Source organism: Sylvia atricapilla, chromosome 7, assembly GCF_009819655.1.
Source record: "Sylvia atricapilla isolate bSylAtr1 chromosome 7, bSylAtr1.pri, whole genome shotgun sequence".
NCBI lineage: Eukaryota > Metazoa > Chordata > Aves > Passeriformes > Sylviidae > Sylvia > Sylvia atricapilla.
This window is the reverse complement of record NC_089146.1, coordinates 18,044,486-18,061,546: the sequence shown is the minus strand read 5'-3', so window position 1 is coordinate 18,061,546 and position 17,061 is coordinate 18,044,486. Positions and strand designations below refer to the sequence as shown.

The 17,061-nt window shown below is 39.2% G+C and overlaps 1 protein-coding gene and 1 long non-coding RNA gene across 5 annotated transcripts in view; one reads left to right on the top strand and one right to left on the bottom strand.

The window, feature by feature from the left end:
* The window catches only part of LOC136363506 (uncharacterized), a 26,630-nt gene extending 22,638 nt beyond the window's left edge, over positions 1–3,992 (bottom strand). For both annotated transcript variants that reach the window (XR_010744001.1, XR_010744000.1), the window contains exon 1: positions 3,911–3,992. This is a non-coding gene — a long non-coding RNA (uncharacterized lncRNA). The remainder of the gene's footprint in view (positions 1–3,910) is intronic.
* Positions 1–17,061, top strand: part of PDK1 (pyruvate dehydrogenase kinase 1) — a 22,217-nt gene extending 5,156 nt beyond the window's left edge. The window contains exons 1-11 of one of the 3 annotated variants that reach the window (XM_066322819.1): positions 3,983–4,337; positions 7,434–7,575; positions 9,030–9,101; positions 9,655–9,839; positions 10,139–10,228; positions 10,519–10,596; positions 11,199–11,275; positions 11,955–12,053; positions 12,977–13,087; positions 14,231–14,344; positions 14,472–17,061. In XM_066322819.1, the coding sequence (XP_066178916.1) occupies positions 4,205–4,337; positions 7,434–7,575; positions 9,030–9,101; positions 9,655–9,839; positions 10,139–10,228; positions 10,519–10,596; positions 11,199–11,275; positions 11,955–12,053; positions 12,977–13,087; positions 14,231–14,344; positions 14,472–14,612 (1,242 nt within the window). In that variant the 5' untranslated portion in view covers positions 3,983–4,204 and the 3' untranslated portion in view covers positions 14,613–17,061. Of the gene's footprint in view, positions 1–3,982; positions 4,338–4,500; positions 4,673–7,433; positions 7,576–9,029; positions 9,102–9,654; positions 9,840–10,138; positions 10,229–10,518; positions 10,597–11,198; positions 11,276–11,954; positions 12,054–12,976; positions 13,088–14,230; positions 14,345–14,471 lie in introns of those variants that run through there. The other 2 variants (XM_066322820.1, XM_066322817.1) reach the window with 2 other exon arrangements.

Sequence of the window (17,061 nt, the reverse complement as noted above, 5' to 3'; positions counted from 1 at the left end):
ATTCTAACGATATTCATACCTGGCAATTTAAGCTTTTTTTTCTTAATCTGAGCTGCACTTACTTTGGAGGACCTTAAAGAAAAGGAAGAAAGCACTAGTACATGCAGCACCCAAGAACTGACGACTTCCAGTGTCACCTTAATAAACAAGAAAGTCTTTCATTAAAACTTAAAAAATAAATTAAATTGAAGTTCAACTAAATGTTGTATTTTCAGTTCTTCTGAAGTCTGAACTATTCTGTCCCATTAAATTATTGATCCAGATGTATTAGAATTTCAAGAACACCAATAAGCATGAATATGAATGGGGAAAAATGCAAAATAACAAAAATAATGCATTTCTACTTTTTAGTTTGCATAAGAATCTACAGAAATTAGTACATTACAGCTCTGGCCAGTGTCACAGTGGATCACATCAGAGCAAGCCCCTAGAAAATCACCAATGAGAGAAAGAGGTTTTAGGGGAGAAAGAGCATTAAAATGTTTTCTCCAATATTTTAACAGAACATGTTTACATGAATCAGGATCTGATCAATTGTTTAGACAAGAGCAGGAAAATACTGTTAGGTAAATAGAGGGGTTCACTGAACACAGCATTTAAAAAATCATTCACCATTCTTTTAGCCAGTTACTTCTGTGACTGCTTATCCTGCACAACTTTTCCTGAGAAAAGTGCTCACTGTTTATGTGACTGGTTATAGTCTCCAGCTTACAATGCACAATGATTTATTTAACCTCTGGCAGCCTTTGCCATGTCTTGTGGCAGCAGGGGGACTGCTGTCCAAAGATAACTTTAGGGAGAAGGCCAGTTTTTAAGGCATGTCTGTAAAGTTGAAACACAAAACAGCAAAACAGTAATGTATACATCTAGAGGATTAAGCCAATCCAGAGCCATCATAAGAAATTGCAACAGTTTACAAAGACTCCATGTAGTGCTTTAAACTAGTGCTGGCTCACAGCTGAGAGACCATCATAAAATGGTTTTGAGCACAGCAGTTCTCAAGTACAAGTCCCAAACTATTACAAACTTGAGCAGCATGAGCTACTCACGGTGTTCCTGGAGCGGCCTACAAGCAGCAATGAGCAAAACCTGCCCACAAGCTGTATTTGTAGAAGGCTTGCAGAGACAGACAAGCTGCCTGTTTGCCCAATTAGCCACCACTCCCTGGCCAGAGAAGAACAAGCCAGTCAGTTTTCAGCATAAAGATTAAAGCATGGTTGGATTACAAACCTGATGAAAACAGCAGTCTAATCCTGCCTCATTCTCTACTATTGGTGCAGTTACTGCTCAGGAAACTGCATCTGGAGGCTGACTGAATCAAATTCTGTATTCTGTATTTCAATGCAACATTAAAAAGAAGTAAGACAACCTTAAATGGGGGAATCCAACAAAGCTCTGAATGGATCGATGTGATTGCTGTATTGAAACTGCTCTAGTGGATGCCACAGGATATCCATCCCCACTATCATGTCATAGAAAGTCACAGGTACAAGGTTTGTTTAAAGGAAACCAAACAATATTGAAAGTTGATTTAATAAATTTATGGGGTGAATACAAATATCCACAATAAAAAAAGCTATGAATGCAGAGCATAATCCACTGTTGATATTGTTGTTTTCTCTTTTCAGGAACAGCACTGGGAATGATGCCAGCACATTTCCCCTGGAGATCAGGTTAGCCATCAAAAGACTGCTTATCCTTCTCACAGGAGCAACTATTGCCAGCACGAACCAAATTTGATTCACACATCAAGAAGTTCCCCACAGGCTGGAGATGCTCACTTCTTTCCTTTATTTTAATCAATATGGCAACTATAGCACATTCCACACTATATGTGTTCCTGCACTGTGGGTACAATTTACTGTTGACAGTATTTATGAGGGAAGGTCATGAGGGCACCTTGCCCACTGAAATGCAAAAGGTAAATTGGGATAATGCTTCTTATTGAACAATATTTCAGTATGGTGTAGTGTGCAGAATAACTTGATGGATGGCACTGTTGCAGAGGCCTTCCTGATGCATATTATTAACATTTAACAAAACCATAACGATTAGGTAACCAAAAATGTCCCTCAAATTACAACTGGAACATAGCATTATTCTGTTTACAGGCAGAGAAGCAAGAGGTGACCCCACTGTCGCTCTGTGGAGCACCATGACCTGACTTCAGTCACGGGGGAACTGTAGCACTGCATTCCCTCCCAGGCCTGCTCTGTGGTTTCAGCTGTTACCTCCCTCAGCTGCAGCGCAAATGAAACAGCACCAATTGTTGCTGGACTTTTCCCCCTAAAAACTTCTGGTAGCTACAAACTTGGTTTACAACTGACATGGAGACATATTTTTGACTAAGGCCAAGCATCTCCTGACCCAATAAAGAGCAGTGCCAAGAGAGGCCCTTTGAACTCTCCCACACCCCAGCAGGCTGTGACCAGCACCTCTCCAGGTGCAGGGACACCACCTGGAGCTCATGAATCCTCAGGTCTGCCATACTGGAAAGACCATCCCCCCTACAGCCCTCTAGGAGCAACTCTTGCCTGTTGAGAAATGTAAATGGATTTGATGTATTCCACTAAACTCAAGGGAACTTTCCTAGTAACTCTGTACACAGGTACAGGGGAACACACCTCTGTGCCTGTGTCTGAATTATGCCCTATATAGTAACTAACAGAGTGAAGCCTGCCTTCAAACTCTGCTAGGGCATGAGGTTAAACTCATATCAAATACTGAATTATTAAAGCAGGTATGCTTACCAAAGCAAAGGTAGGAATTATTGAAAAATTCATATTACTTGAAACTAGCTAAGTGCTTGCTTGACATAAGTAGCTAGAATTGTTACAGCAATTCTGAGCTACATGGCTATGTTCCGTAAGTGAAAGATGGAACACAGTGAAACCTGGAACTAACAGCCTACACATTACTAATAGTTAGAATAGACAGAACTGTAATTTAAGTATTACTCAAAAATGAATAGCTGGAGCAACCACATTGTAACATGGACTACAGAACTGACTGAAACTACCACAGAAGGAGACCTAAGAGGATGTGAGGATGCACCACGTGCCAAACACTTGGTAACAAAACAGCAAAGCAATGAAGGTCAAGAAGGGCCCAGACTCTAACATGGCTATCGATCCACACTGTTGCCTGCAGAGTTTAGACTGTAATAATAATTGCCCAGAAATATCTTTGTCTGGGGGCCCCTCTTTTGAGGCACCTAGCTCAAGCTACCAGGTATCAAAATTTATCTGTACCAGTAGATCTGATGGAGATGAGAGCCTAGTGTCAAAATTGTCTTTAACATCTATACTGCAGTAAGTTTATCAAAATGCTTATAATCACTCTTAACAGCTTGTTTTTGGTTAGTATTCTAGATATTTCTACCAGAGCAGGACAAGAAACCATCCAATACAGAGTTTGGTACCTCACATGTTGCATTTTAACAGGCAGTAAAGTGATTGACTGCGACACACGGTCCAAGTGCTTTTCCACCAATATAGACACATATTGCGCTCACTGCTGACCGATCAGGAGTGCATCTGTGAAGGCAGAAGCCCTATTCTTCCTCCGTGTTTTCTGTCTGTTTGATTACCTTTTGTTTGGTAACTAAGAGGCCGCAGCCCACCCGGCAGCTGGGCTGACACAAGTGCGATAGCGAGAATACACACGACTGGCTGTTTCAGCCCGGCCGATGGCCTCAGGTGAGGCTCTGCCCTCCCGCCGGCGCTTCTCTGAGTTCCAGCCCGCGGGTCACGGGCCGCTAGCGCACGGCGCCTCTCGGCCTCGCCGCGGCCCCTGCGGTCCCGGAGCCGGCTCCCGCGGCCCCTCCGGCCCCCTCAAGGCTCCCCGCCCGTGGGCGGGGCGCACCGCAGCCCTTCGCCGGGCCGGCAGCGGCACCCGTAACGCCGCGTACCTGTCCGTGGCCGGGCTCCTCCGCGAAGCGAGCGCCGCCTTCTCCCGTCGGGCCCTCGAGGCTCTGGGGACAGCGCAGCTCCGCACACGGCGGCCCCGCTCCCACGGAGCCGTGCTCTCCCCCGCCCCGCGGCGCTGCGGGGCTGGGCCGGGCGGAGACACCCAGCCCCCTCGGGCACCTCCTCCCGGCGGCGCGGCGGAGGCGGCCGCGGCCTGGGCAGGGGCTGGGGGAGCGGCGCGGCGGGAAATGGCGGCCGGGCCGGGCTGAGCTGAGGGCTCGGAGCGGAGCTGCATCATGAGGCTGCTGCGCGCCCTTCTGCGCGGCGCTGCCCCGGGCAGCGCCTCCGCGGGCAACATCCCGCAGCAGGTGGACTTCTACTCACGCTTCTCCCCCTCGCCGCTCTCCATGAAGCAGTTTCTGGACTTCGGTGAGTCCCCTCCGAGCCGCCCTTGACCGCTGCCCCTTCTCCCACGGGTGCCTGTGAGAAGCGGGACGGCCGCGACCCCTCACCCTGTCAGCGCTGCCCGGCTGTTCTTATCTGTTAAATGCTCTGCTTTCTAGCAGAAAACGGCCTCTGGGGCAAGGGAGCCCAGTTGGCTCATTCCCAGAGACCGCAACTGTGACAAGGTTGAAATTTAGCTGAAAAGTCCAGTTTTTGGCACCACCAGAGTAGTTGGGTGTTTTCCTGCAGAACCCGCCGTGTTGGGGAGAGGGTGGGAACAGCTGTGACAACTGGTGGCGTTGGAGTAGTGACTCAAGCAGGTGAGACTGGTTAAGCCTTTTGCTCAGCAGCATGGGGCCTTTTAAAGGCATCTTCCAAACACATGAAGCGTTCAGCCTCAGCTGGCAGCAAGGGGATGAAACAGTCATCACTTCTCAGTCACTTGCCTGTTCCCTGCAGAAACATTCTACCCAAATGTTGCTGTTTTAGAAGGTGTGTGAGAGAAGGAACAGGATGCAGACACCAAGAGCTATCCTGGAGGATTTGGAATTTAGTCTTTGAATATGAGTAAATCAGTAACAGCATACTCAGTACCAAAACCACTCCTAATGCTTCCAGGTTTGACTGTCAGCTTGGAAACAAAAGGGATCACAGGAATTGTTCTATTCTCCGTCAAAGCAAAGACCACATAGAGAAAGGTTGTGTAAGTCACACTGAGAAACCTTTTTAAAGCCTGAGGTTGGAGCCATTCTGTAATACGTTCTGTTTCTGTGTCCAAGGCACTTTGGTATGCATACATGTTTACATGTTATATATTTAACCAGTTATTAGTTTCATGATTTTTTGTAGTTTGGCTGGTAAAACCTTAGTGAGAACTAATCCTAGAACCCCAAACTTCGTGTAAGCAGGAAGACTTACAAAGACGACTTTCTCAAAATTATCTGCTGTCACTTCATCCATCTATTCAACATTTCGCTTGTGGCAATAAAATGTATCTGACATTTAAAACTCCAGATTCCTACGAGAACTCTACCATATGTTCTGTTGCTACTGTTTTTAAGCAAAGAATCTTGCAATTCAGAGTTTGCTTTGAGCTGTATTATTTTACCACTACTTATAAAATGTTTGCCATAAAATCAGTGTTTATTTTCAATGCACACTATCTCCTTGTGTCAAAAGATAGGTTACTTTTTTGCTCTTAGTACCTGAACATAAGGTAAAAATAATCTTGAAAACTTCTACAGCATTTTTTCCTCTCTTTTGCTTAAGGATTTAATTACAGAGAGTAAAAACTAATAACAGAAATAAAAAAGAGTGCAAGACAGACACAGTATTTGTCTGTAAGACATTCTTTAGCCATTATAATGTGGTAGTGTTTTCATTAAGGATTTTTTCCCTCCTTTTGCAAGAGTGAGACCAGTCAAAGAGTAAATAATAAAATCTGGCAAAGCTAACTTAAAAAAAAATGAATATTTTATGAGCAAATTTAGGTCTGTTCTTGAGTTATAAGACTACAGTATTTTCTGTAGGAGTTTTGACCATTCTAGATATTGACTGTAGCTGCACAGGGGAAGTAATTTGCCTGTTCAACTTGCCTGCCCTATAGTGCCTTCCATATTAGACCCAAGATTGCAAAGATAAGAACTTCAGATACAATAACTATTTTGTGAAATGTAATTTTTTGAGACTATATGAGGCATTTAAAGATTATAGATTTTAAAGACTTGTTCTTGGAATTCTACCCCAGAAAAGGGAAAGGCCAGTAACAGTCATACCGGGAATGTAACCTGACTAGGGAGAAGAATGAAAGGTTTCTAGGCAGAGGTCATATGTAGACAGTGCATAATGCTGGTAAGTGCCATTGTGGAGGAATTTCTTGTAAATTATTCTCTTTTTTATTAACTGACATTCTTTCATCTGTGTAGTTTATTATTTGTCTGAGTCTCCATGCTTTAAAGTAAACTGCTCTATTTCAATTTGGTGAAGAGTTTTCATGTTTAAGGGACTCCCAGCTTCCTTTTTTCTTTCCTCATCCCCTCCTTTCCTCTTCTTTCCTAACTTCCCCTTGCCAAATGGAAGGAGTGAACTGAGCAGTAACACAGGAGTTAATTTCTAGGAGATACCTGCTGTTTTGAAACAGCAGACCTGAAGTATGCACTTCAGTGCAGCAGATGGGCAGGTTAGAAGTTCAGGTGCTGTTTATGTGACAGTCTTTAAGTCTAGAAAGAAGTCTGGCTGGGAATGAAGTACGGCCTTTCTTGGTCTGTTCCCCACGCTGCACCCAGGAAGACAAGCTTTGTGGGAGTAAAAGCAGGTCTTGATTTTAATAACCACATTTAATTGCCACCCCCACAGATGACACTTGTTCTTACAAAAGGACAGGTTGGTTATCAAAAGAGGCAGTATTTTCACTTGTAGCTTTTGAAAATGTAAAAAATTAAATATATTAGTATCCTAATGGCTAAGCAGAATAGCTGTCCTACTTTCCTTTCTTTCTCACTGTTCATGTGAATTCATTCACCTGACTTCTGTTCCTGTAAGACTGAATTTAAACTACAAGAGATTTAATTGAAAATGAAATATTACTGAACTTATTTTCTGACAGTGTTTGAGGATGAGTTATGATAATTCACTAAAATCAGTGATTGACATGTAAGGTGTATGGGACTATGAAACTTTCTCAAGCATCCTTTTCATAAATAGTTTCCCGTGCTAGTTTCATTTGCTTCTCTGACATGCTCAGAACGACGTACTGTTCGATCAGTGCTGGTTAGTGTCAATGTTTGCTGCAAATAAAATGAACAATGTACTGGATAGAAGCCATATTTAAAGTTGAACAGCATAGGTCTGTATCTGTTGCATTAGTTTCTCTTCTATTGAAGATTCTCAGTACTACAACAGTAAGGTCTCAGTATGTGATAAATTTTGAAATACAAGTGGGCTGCTGCCGTGAAAGAAACACTGCCTTACCAGCCTGGCTGAGTGAGCTCTGAAATCAAGGTGTAGGCCTCTTATGCAAGAAAGTTTGTGTAGTTCTCTACCGTAAATATTGACTTCATTCTGATGTCATATTGGTCTTAGGATCTGAAAATGCTTGTGAAAAGACTTCGTTTATGTTTCTGCGGCAAGAGTTGCCTGTGAGATTGGCAAACATAATGAAGGAAATAAGCTTGCTTCCAGACAACCTCCTAAGAACACCTTCAGTTCAGCTGGTGCAGAGCTGGTAAGAACAGTGACATTCCATTCCTTGAAGGGTGACCTTCTGTGTATACACAGGCTGGAGGAACTCACTCTCTTCTACTGAAAGAACATTCATAGGCTTGTTACATGAACACCACTTACTTATACTCAGATGTTAAATATACCAGTGTGATTAGAAAATAAATTTACAGATGTGGGAAAAAAACATTTAGGAGCATTAGCGAACCCACAAGGGAATTAAAAAGTCATTAAGTATTTCACATGCTCATGTATGAGGCATTTTTTTAAATCAAAAATCTACCAGAACAGCGCTTAATAAGGAACTTGCCTAAAAGTGAAGAAGCTAGTTGAAGAAAACAACACTAGCAGACTAATACACAAAGTGTTTGCAAAATACAGCAGAAACCATTTACAAGACAGGTTATGCAGATTGAGAGTAAAGGTATAGAAAATACGAAGAAAAAGCAATAGGAAATTCCCAAAGGCAACACATAAAACAACAGAACATGAAGGTATTAAAGTAAAAAAGACATTATTTCAAAAGTAAAGTTTGGTTCCAAGTAAACAATTTAGGCATAAACTTTTTTAAAGATGAAAGCAAAACAAAGAGATTGCTTGGCAACTGCTGAAGGCACAAGGATTTCTTTCTGTAAAGGCTTTTAAAGGTAAGATACCTGCCAAAATCTGCCAGCAAGTGGGATTGACTAGATGACTGAATATGAAAAGAGCTATCAATGAAGATGAAGGCTCTTAATAAAACAGAAATGCTTACATCCTCACGATACTACATGACACTGATCAAATGGGACATTAATTCTATTTGGGCAAATGCAAAATATAACACAGGGAAGAACCTCCTCTCCCTGTGTGCTTGCTTCCTCACAATGGAAAAAGAAATTTTGATGCTACTGGGAATATTTTTCTGGATATGTCAGTTGATGGCAAAAAGGAAAATAGTGTTAGAAACTAAATAACAAATGGGGAGGAATATAATTGTACCACTGTGTTAGCCCATTATTCCCCTGAATTGCATGCAGCTCCATCCTGAACAGAAAAGACCAAGAGGGATAATCAGAGGGTTGGAACAATTTCTACGTGAGGAGAAACCAAATAGAATTCTTCAGCTCGGAAAATACGTATCTAAGGAAAGGGATGGCAGAAATACTTAAATCATGAACAAATGGAATGATTTTTCTACTAACAGGAACGCACTGAGGCTGCAAATAAGTGATCACCTACTGGGTTTTAAACACAAAGATGATATTTTATGCATTCTAATCAAACTGTGGAATTTATTGCTCTGGAAAGTTTGGAAGAAAACATCATAAATAGATTCAAAGGAATCTAACAAAACTGACAGGGAGACAGGTAGAATGACTTGGGAACACGCAACATTGGAAGACCACAAACTGCTAACCAGAGAGATCTGGGGAGGGGTATTAGAATTGATCTTTATCCTGTTTGTTTCATTGAAAGGTATGTCCAAAGTCTTCAGGAGATTCTTGACTTTAAGGACAAAAGCTCAGAAGATTCAGGGGCTATTCACAGGTAAGGCTTTGCTGTTACATATTTTATCTTGTTAATATTGTATGGAAGAACTGGCAGGAAAACAAGAGCTGAAAAAAAATTTCCTATCTCAAATCTTTACAGAAGAATTGCAGCAATGTCATTCCCTGTCCCTAAAAGGAGGGTACATTAAAACAGGAAATTAGGCACTTCAGCATAATGTCATTCTGTAGAATGCCCTGGTCAGTGCTGGCTCACCATGGCTTGACAGGCATGGGTCATTCAGCATGAAAACAGTTGGCAGTTTTCTCTTGGTGGATACCAAGATAATTATCTCTAGATATCTTTATTTATTATCTTGATTCTTGGCAGAATCAAGATAATAAATAAATAAAAGTTTTTTAAGCAGTCAAAATAGTGGATTTACTGATTGTTTCAACACTAGTCACCTGAAATACACTCTGGAAACTGACCTGCCTTCTTACTGCAGTAGGCAGACGTATTTTTGTATGTAAGTCTTCATTTCTGTAGACAGACACTCTGTTGGCCAGAGTATTAAATTCTCTGGAAAGTGAAGTACTAACAATGTATTTAGTTTTACAGATACTGTGATAAAAATCCGGAATCGCCACAACGATGTAATTCCTACAATGGCTCAAGGAGTAATAGAATACAAGGAGAGCTTTGGCATTGATCCAGTGACCTCACAGAACGTGCAGTATTTTTTAGACCGCTTCTACATGAGTCGCATTTCAATCAGAATGCTCCTTAATCAGCACTGTAAGTTCCAGTGTTGAAAGGAGGGGAAATGATATCTGTACCGTGTCAACTGTATTTTCCTTTAATGTTTAAGTGCTTAATATATCCTAAGGTGCCACTTAAGAGTATACTATTTGCCTTGCTATTTATAACTCATTCTTAATACCATTCCTAAAATATTTATTCATAGTAGGCTTTTCAGTATGGTGAGGACCGAAATTATAGAGTGCCTATACATTTTTTATTTACCAAAACTGAAGACACAAACTAAAATTATTAAGTTATGCTGGATATTAAATGATGTTTTCTTTTTTTGGCAGCTTTACTGTTTGGTGGGAAAATTAATCCAGCTCATCCAAAACACATTGGAAGCATCGATCCTAACTGCAATGTTGTTGAAGTTATTAGAGGTAAATTCAGATGATAAGAACAGGAATCCTGAAAGCTTACATAAATGGCTATCCTAAGAGCAAATACACATCCTGGTATGCATGTATCGTTTTGTTCTTTCCTTCCTGGAGCAGAAGTTGTATTTGACGTGAAATACAATTTTGTTTCTTTTTCCTGTAAGTGCAGTTTTTCTGAAAAAATACAAATCTCTCTGGCAGTGCACAGTAATTTCAAATTTTGTTTTTTTTTTTTCAACAGAAGCTAAAGACGTGGGAGGGGGAAATATAACTTCCTGTGTTTTTCATTATAGATGGCTATGAAAATGCCAAGAGACTTTGTGATTTGTATTACATGAGCTCTCCAGAACTTATCCTTGAAGAGTTGAATGGTAAGTGAATGTGCACAAGGCATGCTCCTGAACATCATGATGGCTTCTTTTTAAGGAGGTGGTGGTGAAATATTCTGCTTTTCACACAGTTCATGTGTTTTCTGTATCAATTGTCATAAATTGATTTAAGTCTCACAGAATGCTTTCCCCATTCCTCTCTTCAATCAGAAAACTGACATGGGTAGAAGTTTTTGATTCTACTCCTATTCTATATAACAAATTTAGCAGGCTCCTTCCCTTACTAAAATTACATGTTTCTTCACCTGACATTACTGCATCACACCCTCTCTGCATTTCTTGTGACACGTTAAAGATTTATATGAGACATTTCATTCAATCTTCTTGATACCTGTGAGGTTATTTGAAAGCAACTATGATATGCCCTAGTCAGTGTTCCCATAGTGGGTTTTAAGATTAATTTCTAAAGCAACATTTGAAAATCTTGATTATGACCTTCAATTAAGATACAATTTTTCAAAAGATTTCTGTTTAAATTTTCCTTCTTGAAATTTAACAATACAAGTTTACATTTTTAATTACTCTGGGAATGAATAAAAGACGTCTCATTTGCTATTTAGTTATTCAGACTCTCTCTTCTCCAGCTAAGTCACCAGGACAGCCCATGCAAGTGGTGTATGTGCCATCACATCTCTACCACATGGTTTTTGAACTTTTCAAGGTCTGTGCACTTACCATTAATTACACAATTCTTTCATACATCTTTGTTTACTGAGATTGTATTGCTTTGACTTTTTGAACCGATTCTAGATGACAGTGTGTTTTTGCAAGCACAAACTTCCTGCCATTTGACTGCAGCAACACAGCTAGCCTGTACTATTAGAGAAACAGTAATTGCATAGAAAATGAACAGTTTTGGAAGATGTTTACCTAGCCACTGAATACCTTCTGAGTAGACATCTTAAATCTTAAAATGTATGAAGATACTAGTTAATAAAGCAAGTGAGAATAAGATACACAATTTATGGGCTATCTTCAAATCTGGTAAAATGTGTAACAGGTCCTACAGAGCTTTCCTCAAGCAGTTTAGTTCTAGATTTTTCTTGGACTTTGTGTCATATTGCATGTACTATGTGTATCATAGAGAATTCTAGAACACAAACACTGTACATTAAACTATCCATGTTTCTTTCAAAACGATTAAAGATTTTTAAGTCTCTGTATTCTAATAAACTAAATGTGTACTGATACTGAATAAACCAGGAATATAAAAACCCCCATTTTAAACCAATAATACATTTGTTGTGTTTCTCAAATACATGATAAAAATAACTGCTAAATTGATATTTTAAGGTGATATACAAAGTGAATAGGATTTAAGTTGTACTTGAAAATTACAGAATGCAATGAGAGCCACCATGGAACATAATGCTGATCGATGCATTTATCCTGCTATTCATGTCAACATCACGCTGGGAAATGAGGATTTAACTGTGAAGGTAATTTTTTTACTATTCTTTGAAGGTTATTTTGATTAGATTTTTTTTTTCCTGTCATGAGCAGCATATTAGTAACCTGAGCTGGTGATCTGGTTCCATTAATAGATTGTATGTGATGACGTATGTAAGTAAAAAAACCCTTATGGAATTTCACATACTGCCTCATGAAGAGGCTGCAGTCACACTAAGAGCTCTGCAATAGCATCCTGTACTTCCTTGTGTCTCGCCTAGCTTAGAAGCAGCGATGACTAAAAATGAAGTAGCATCTTTATGCAACTGTAGCATCAACATTTTCCAAGTGACAGTGACAGAGCTATACAGGTGTAAAATAACTGAAGAAAGGGAAATATATATTGTATATTCCACACAAAACAAACCTCCTGAAGTACTTTGCAGTTTCTTCTTTTTCTGTACAAGATCCACGTTTGATTTCAAAGACCAATTGCAAGCACCAGGTTTTTCATAGGTCTAACTAAACTGTAGTAAAACGACTCATCTGACTTACTCTTTCAAGTAATAGGTTTTAGTAAATCATATTTAAATGGCAGTATTCTTGAGGAATAAAGATAAAATACACAGAGAACCTAGCATTTGCTAAAAGGTATAGATAGTGACTTCAGACAAAAGTGTGTTATGAACAAGATAAAAGTAATGCACAATTCAAGCAGAATTTCCTTTCCTCCAAGAGATTATGAATGCTTCTTATGGTAGTATTTTATTTAATGGTTTGGATAAGGGATGAAAGGGAAGGATTCATCTCTATTTGGTCATTGTTGAAGACAAGAATTAAAGAATATCTGTAAAGTAGAGACAGCTTCAAATAATACTTTACAGGAACTTTCTCTGGCTTATTGTTTGAGAGAAGCTGTCTTTTATAAAAATGTATTCAGGGATATTAAGCTAAATGCTCTTTCTTGTTCCAGATGAGTGACCGTGGTGGTGGTGTTCCTATGAGGAAAATTGACAGGCTGTTCAACTATATGTATTCAACAGCACCACGTCCTCGTGTTGAGACATCACGAGCTACACCTTTGGTATGCAAGTCTTTTATATCCTGGCATCATGGACAGACAAGTCTAATTGTCATTGAAACCATTTAGCCATAGCTATGAAATACTGATTTTATAGATACTACATGGAGTAATATTTTAATTTTACTTAATTCAAACTTAAAATATTTTTTCAAAAAACAACTAGAAAACAGCATAAAATACTAAAAATTATTTAAATTTGTTCACGATTCTCTTTTTCTCTACTAAATCTAAAGACCAGCCACCTCAAGCAGAACACTTAGATATGCTGCACATACTGCAGTGAGAGCAAGATTCACAATTACTTTCATAGCCACTCAGTGAAAGGAAGAATAATTAAAGCGATGACTTTAGATGAAGGCAATAGTTCATTTGTATTGTGTAGTCAATTGTACCAACCCCAGCAAGGATGAAGGTACATAAATGTGACAGGGCATATGAAGAATCCACTTTCGTCTCATGTGATTGTAATAAGTGCCAAAAAATAAGGCCTAAGCTCTCAGAAATTAGACTTTCTGAACAGCTTTCCTGTATTTATTCTCCCACATTGCATCTTTTAAGAATATATGTAGTTCTGCATGTAGATGACCCTGCAACTCACTAAACATGAGATCTTTACAGAGGAGTGTTGTGTATGCTCATTGAGGAATTCCCTCTAAAATTCAGTATTTAAACAAAAAATCACACCTAACCCTCTGTCCTGGGCTCTGTCCTGCCACTGCAGCCAGACCTTGGCAGAATTTCAGTATAAGCTGCAAATTCATAGACATTGTGTCTTGAACGTTTTTTATACATACTGACAATGAAATGTATCTTACTTAAGAACATTGAGCACTTAAGATTACTAGATCTATGAGGCCTGATGCAGACACAGCACAGTTATCTCCAATGGCATCTCTTAAAAAAGCTCATAATACAAGTGTTACCTACTCAGCCTTGCCTAACAATCAGTTTTCTCATAATCACAGATCATTCATGCATTCTTCTGGTTTTGGGGTATGTAACAGCTTGGGGGGGCATAAGAGTTAACACCTGAACTCCTGTTACTCTCAAACGTCATGCTTAGTTTATTTTACCGATTAAGTTAAAACAGAAAATGACACTGATTAATGCAGTTAATGGAAGTGTACTTTTTCTCTCCATCAGGCTGGTTTTGGTTATGGCTTACCCATATCACGTCTATATGCACAGTACTTCCAAGGAGACCTGAAACTCTATTCCTTAGAAGGCTACGGTACAGATGCAGTTATTTACATCAAGGTATGATGCAACACACGAGCATTTCACATTATCAGCGACTCTAATCTGAACTGCTAATGGACCTCCTTGTTCCATTATGATAACTTCAAATAAAAAGAATCATCAGTACAGTCTTTTCTCTTTACAGGCCTTATCAACAGAATCAATTGAAAGACTCCCTGTATACAACAAAGCAGCCTGGAAACATTATAAAGGAAACCATGAAGCTGATGACTGGTGTGTGCCAAGCAGTGAGCCAAAGGACATGACCACTTTTCGCAGTAGGTAGCTTTTTCCTCAGCAGCTCTTAAGAAATAGATTAGTCTAAAGAGAATTTAGAAGACCTAATTTATACCAAGATGTTGAGCCACTCTGATACGTGAAAGTAATTTTAAGTGGTGTAACAGAAAGTTCAGTGTATTTAGGCTTTTCTGAAATTAAAAAAGCAACAGCCACCAAAACTCCCAAACAAAGGTCACACTGCATTTGTTTCACTTTCTGTTTATGACTCCTTAAGTAAAGGAGCAACATTCTGGTTTTTATAGGGATCAATGCAATGGCTATCACATCTGGTATTAATTTGTATTATTACAAAATTTTATTAGAAAAACTATGGAAAAAGCTCACTGGAACATTCTTCCATTATACAATTAATTCTACAGATTAATGAAAAACTGTGTAAGAAATATCAACCTCACTGCTATACCTCTGCAACTGTATGGCACTTTCTTTTATCTTAAGCATGCTGAAGCTTAATTTTGCGAAGTTAGATATGTTGCCTACATCCACTGCCTACATCAAGGGGGTTTTTTCAGCTGTAGAAATCACACATCTCTGTAGGGATAAAAAATTCTAAAAAGCGTTTTTAACTGCTACTACTGGTATAATGTATCTCAGGTATGTGGCATCGGTTGTATTTCTTTGGTTGTAATGTGAATATATAATGGATGTGAAAAACTTACCTTGCCCTGATCATTGTGAATTAAAGAATAGCATGGCTTGTGTACAGTAGAGAAATGTTGTCTTGCATTTACCTGTATTTCTGTAGGTCATACCAAAATGCAGTATCAACATTCTAGCCTTCGTAAGATCTCAGACTTGGTTATGTCAGGTACAGCTGTAAATGGAAACTATTTTAATAAACAGATTTTTAAAATTTGTCTGTAATAGGGCATCTCTATTACTTCGACATATAGGTAGCATAAGCTACCTTCTCAGGAGTAAGTAAGAATAAGTGGAATTAACAGTTTTTGAATATACCTTTGCATTTTAATATGCTTCTGGCCTCGTTTTTGTAGTAACTGGAAGTTACACTATAACATAAACATGATAAACAGAATATGTTAATCAAAGACAAATCAGAACATACAGGGGGAGATTGAGAGGGGAGTGAACCTTACATTTCAGATACAGAGTCCTTTTAATAACGAATGCAACTTAATGCCTACTGTACGAGCTTTGTTCAGATCATAGACATCTGTGTTGCACCTTGATCCCTGTCACTCCTGAACATTATTGGAGTGATGCAGTTAAAGCCATTGAGAACTTACCTTTTCTCAGTTTAATTAAAGTGCATGTAATACTGTGGGTTTTGCTCTGTAGCAGACATGCATAATCCCTCTCAGAAACAATAAGCCTAGCTTTTGCTAGTTTACTGTCTCTGTGCAGAACAGAAGGTGAGATACCACGAGTGAAGGAGATAGGTGGGATGTTGGAAATTGACGTCATGCTACAGATTCAAGATTTATCACCCATTACCTCTCTAGTCAAGTTCTGCAAAACAATGAATTGGTTTTATACCCTGGTTAAGCTAATGTAGATAACGTTAGCAGCAGTGCATTACAGACTGGGCTGTATACACAGTTAAACTGACAGTCTGAGGGAGGATTATTGTATCTTAACTGCCATCAGAACAGTAGGGTTACCTATTCCACTCAAGCCTGTGGGCACTTCAAGGCCCCTGTTTTTCTTCCTTACAAGGATGCAAGGTGATAACTGGCACTCTTTCCATCTGCATGGCTACAAATGAGAACTGAGAGCTGTTCTCTTCTTTGGCACTACAAGAGTATGTGAGGAATGCCACATAGTGTAAAATGGGACCTGTACAAATGTTGGAAGGGACACTTGCAACTATTGCTTTTGCTAAACTAAAGCTGAAAATTACAGCAAGGGCTTTTAAAAACTCAGGTCTGAAGCCAAGCATTCTAGCCTTTAAATCTTTTAACTAACATAATTGATTTTAGTAACATTGGACAACTACAAGTGATGTTTCTGAAGAAAAGCTGTTTTCTACAAAGTCCCTTAAGTATTTTAGATATTACTGTAACATCTCTTTCATGTTCTCAGCTAACTCCCAGTTGAATTCTGATTACTAGAGCAACTTGCTGTATAATTATATTTGCAGTTATCTCTTCACCTGCCACCCCAAATGATTGTGGTGAAAACACAAATGCATAGTGTTTTGATTTACAATATTTAATCTTTGATAACTTTTGGTTTAAATAGAAGTGCAGGAGACAACTTATGTATTTAGTATTTTCAATACTATACTGAAGTCACTGCGAGCACACTGGTTAAGTTGAAGTGAATCACTACAGAAAAGTAGCATACTGTCAAAATGCTGAAATTAATAGTTTTGTATGCAAATTAGCTGTCTGGCACTGTACAATTAATCTTGGTTTGTGTTAATTTTTGAAGAATTGCTGGATTTATTCATTAAAACTGTTGTAAAAAGGAAA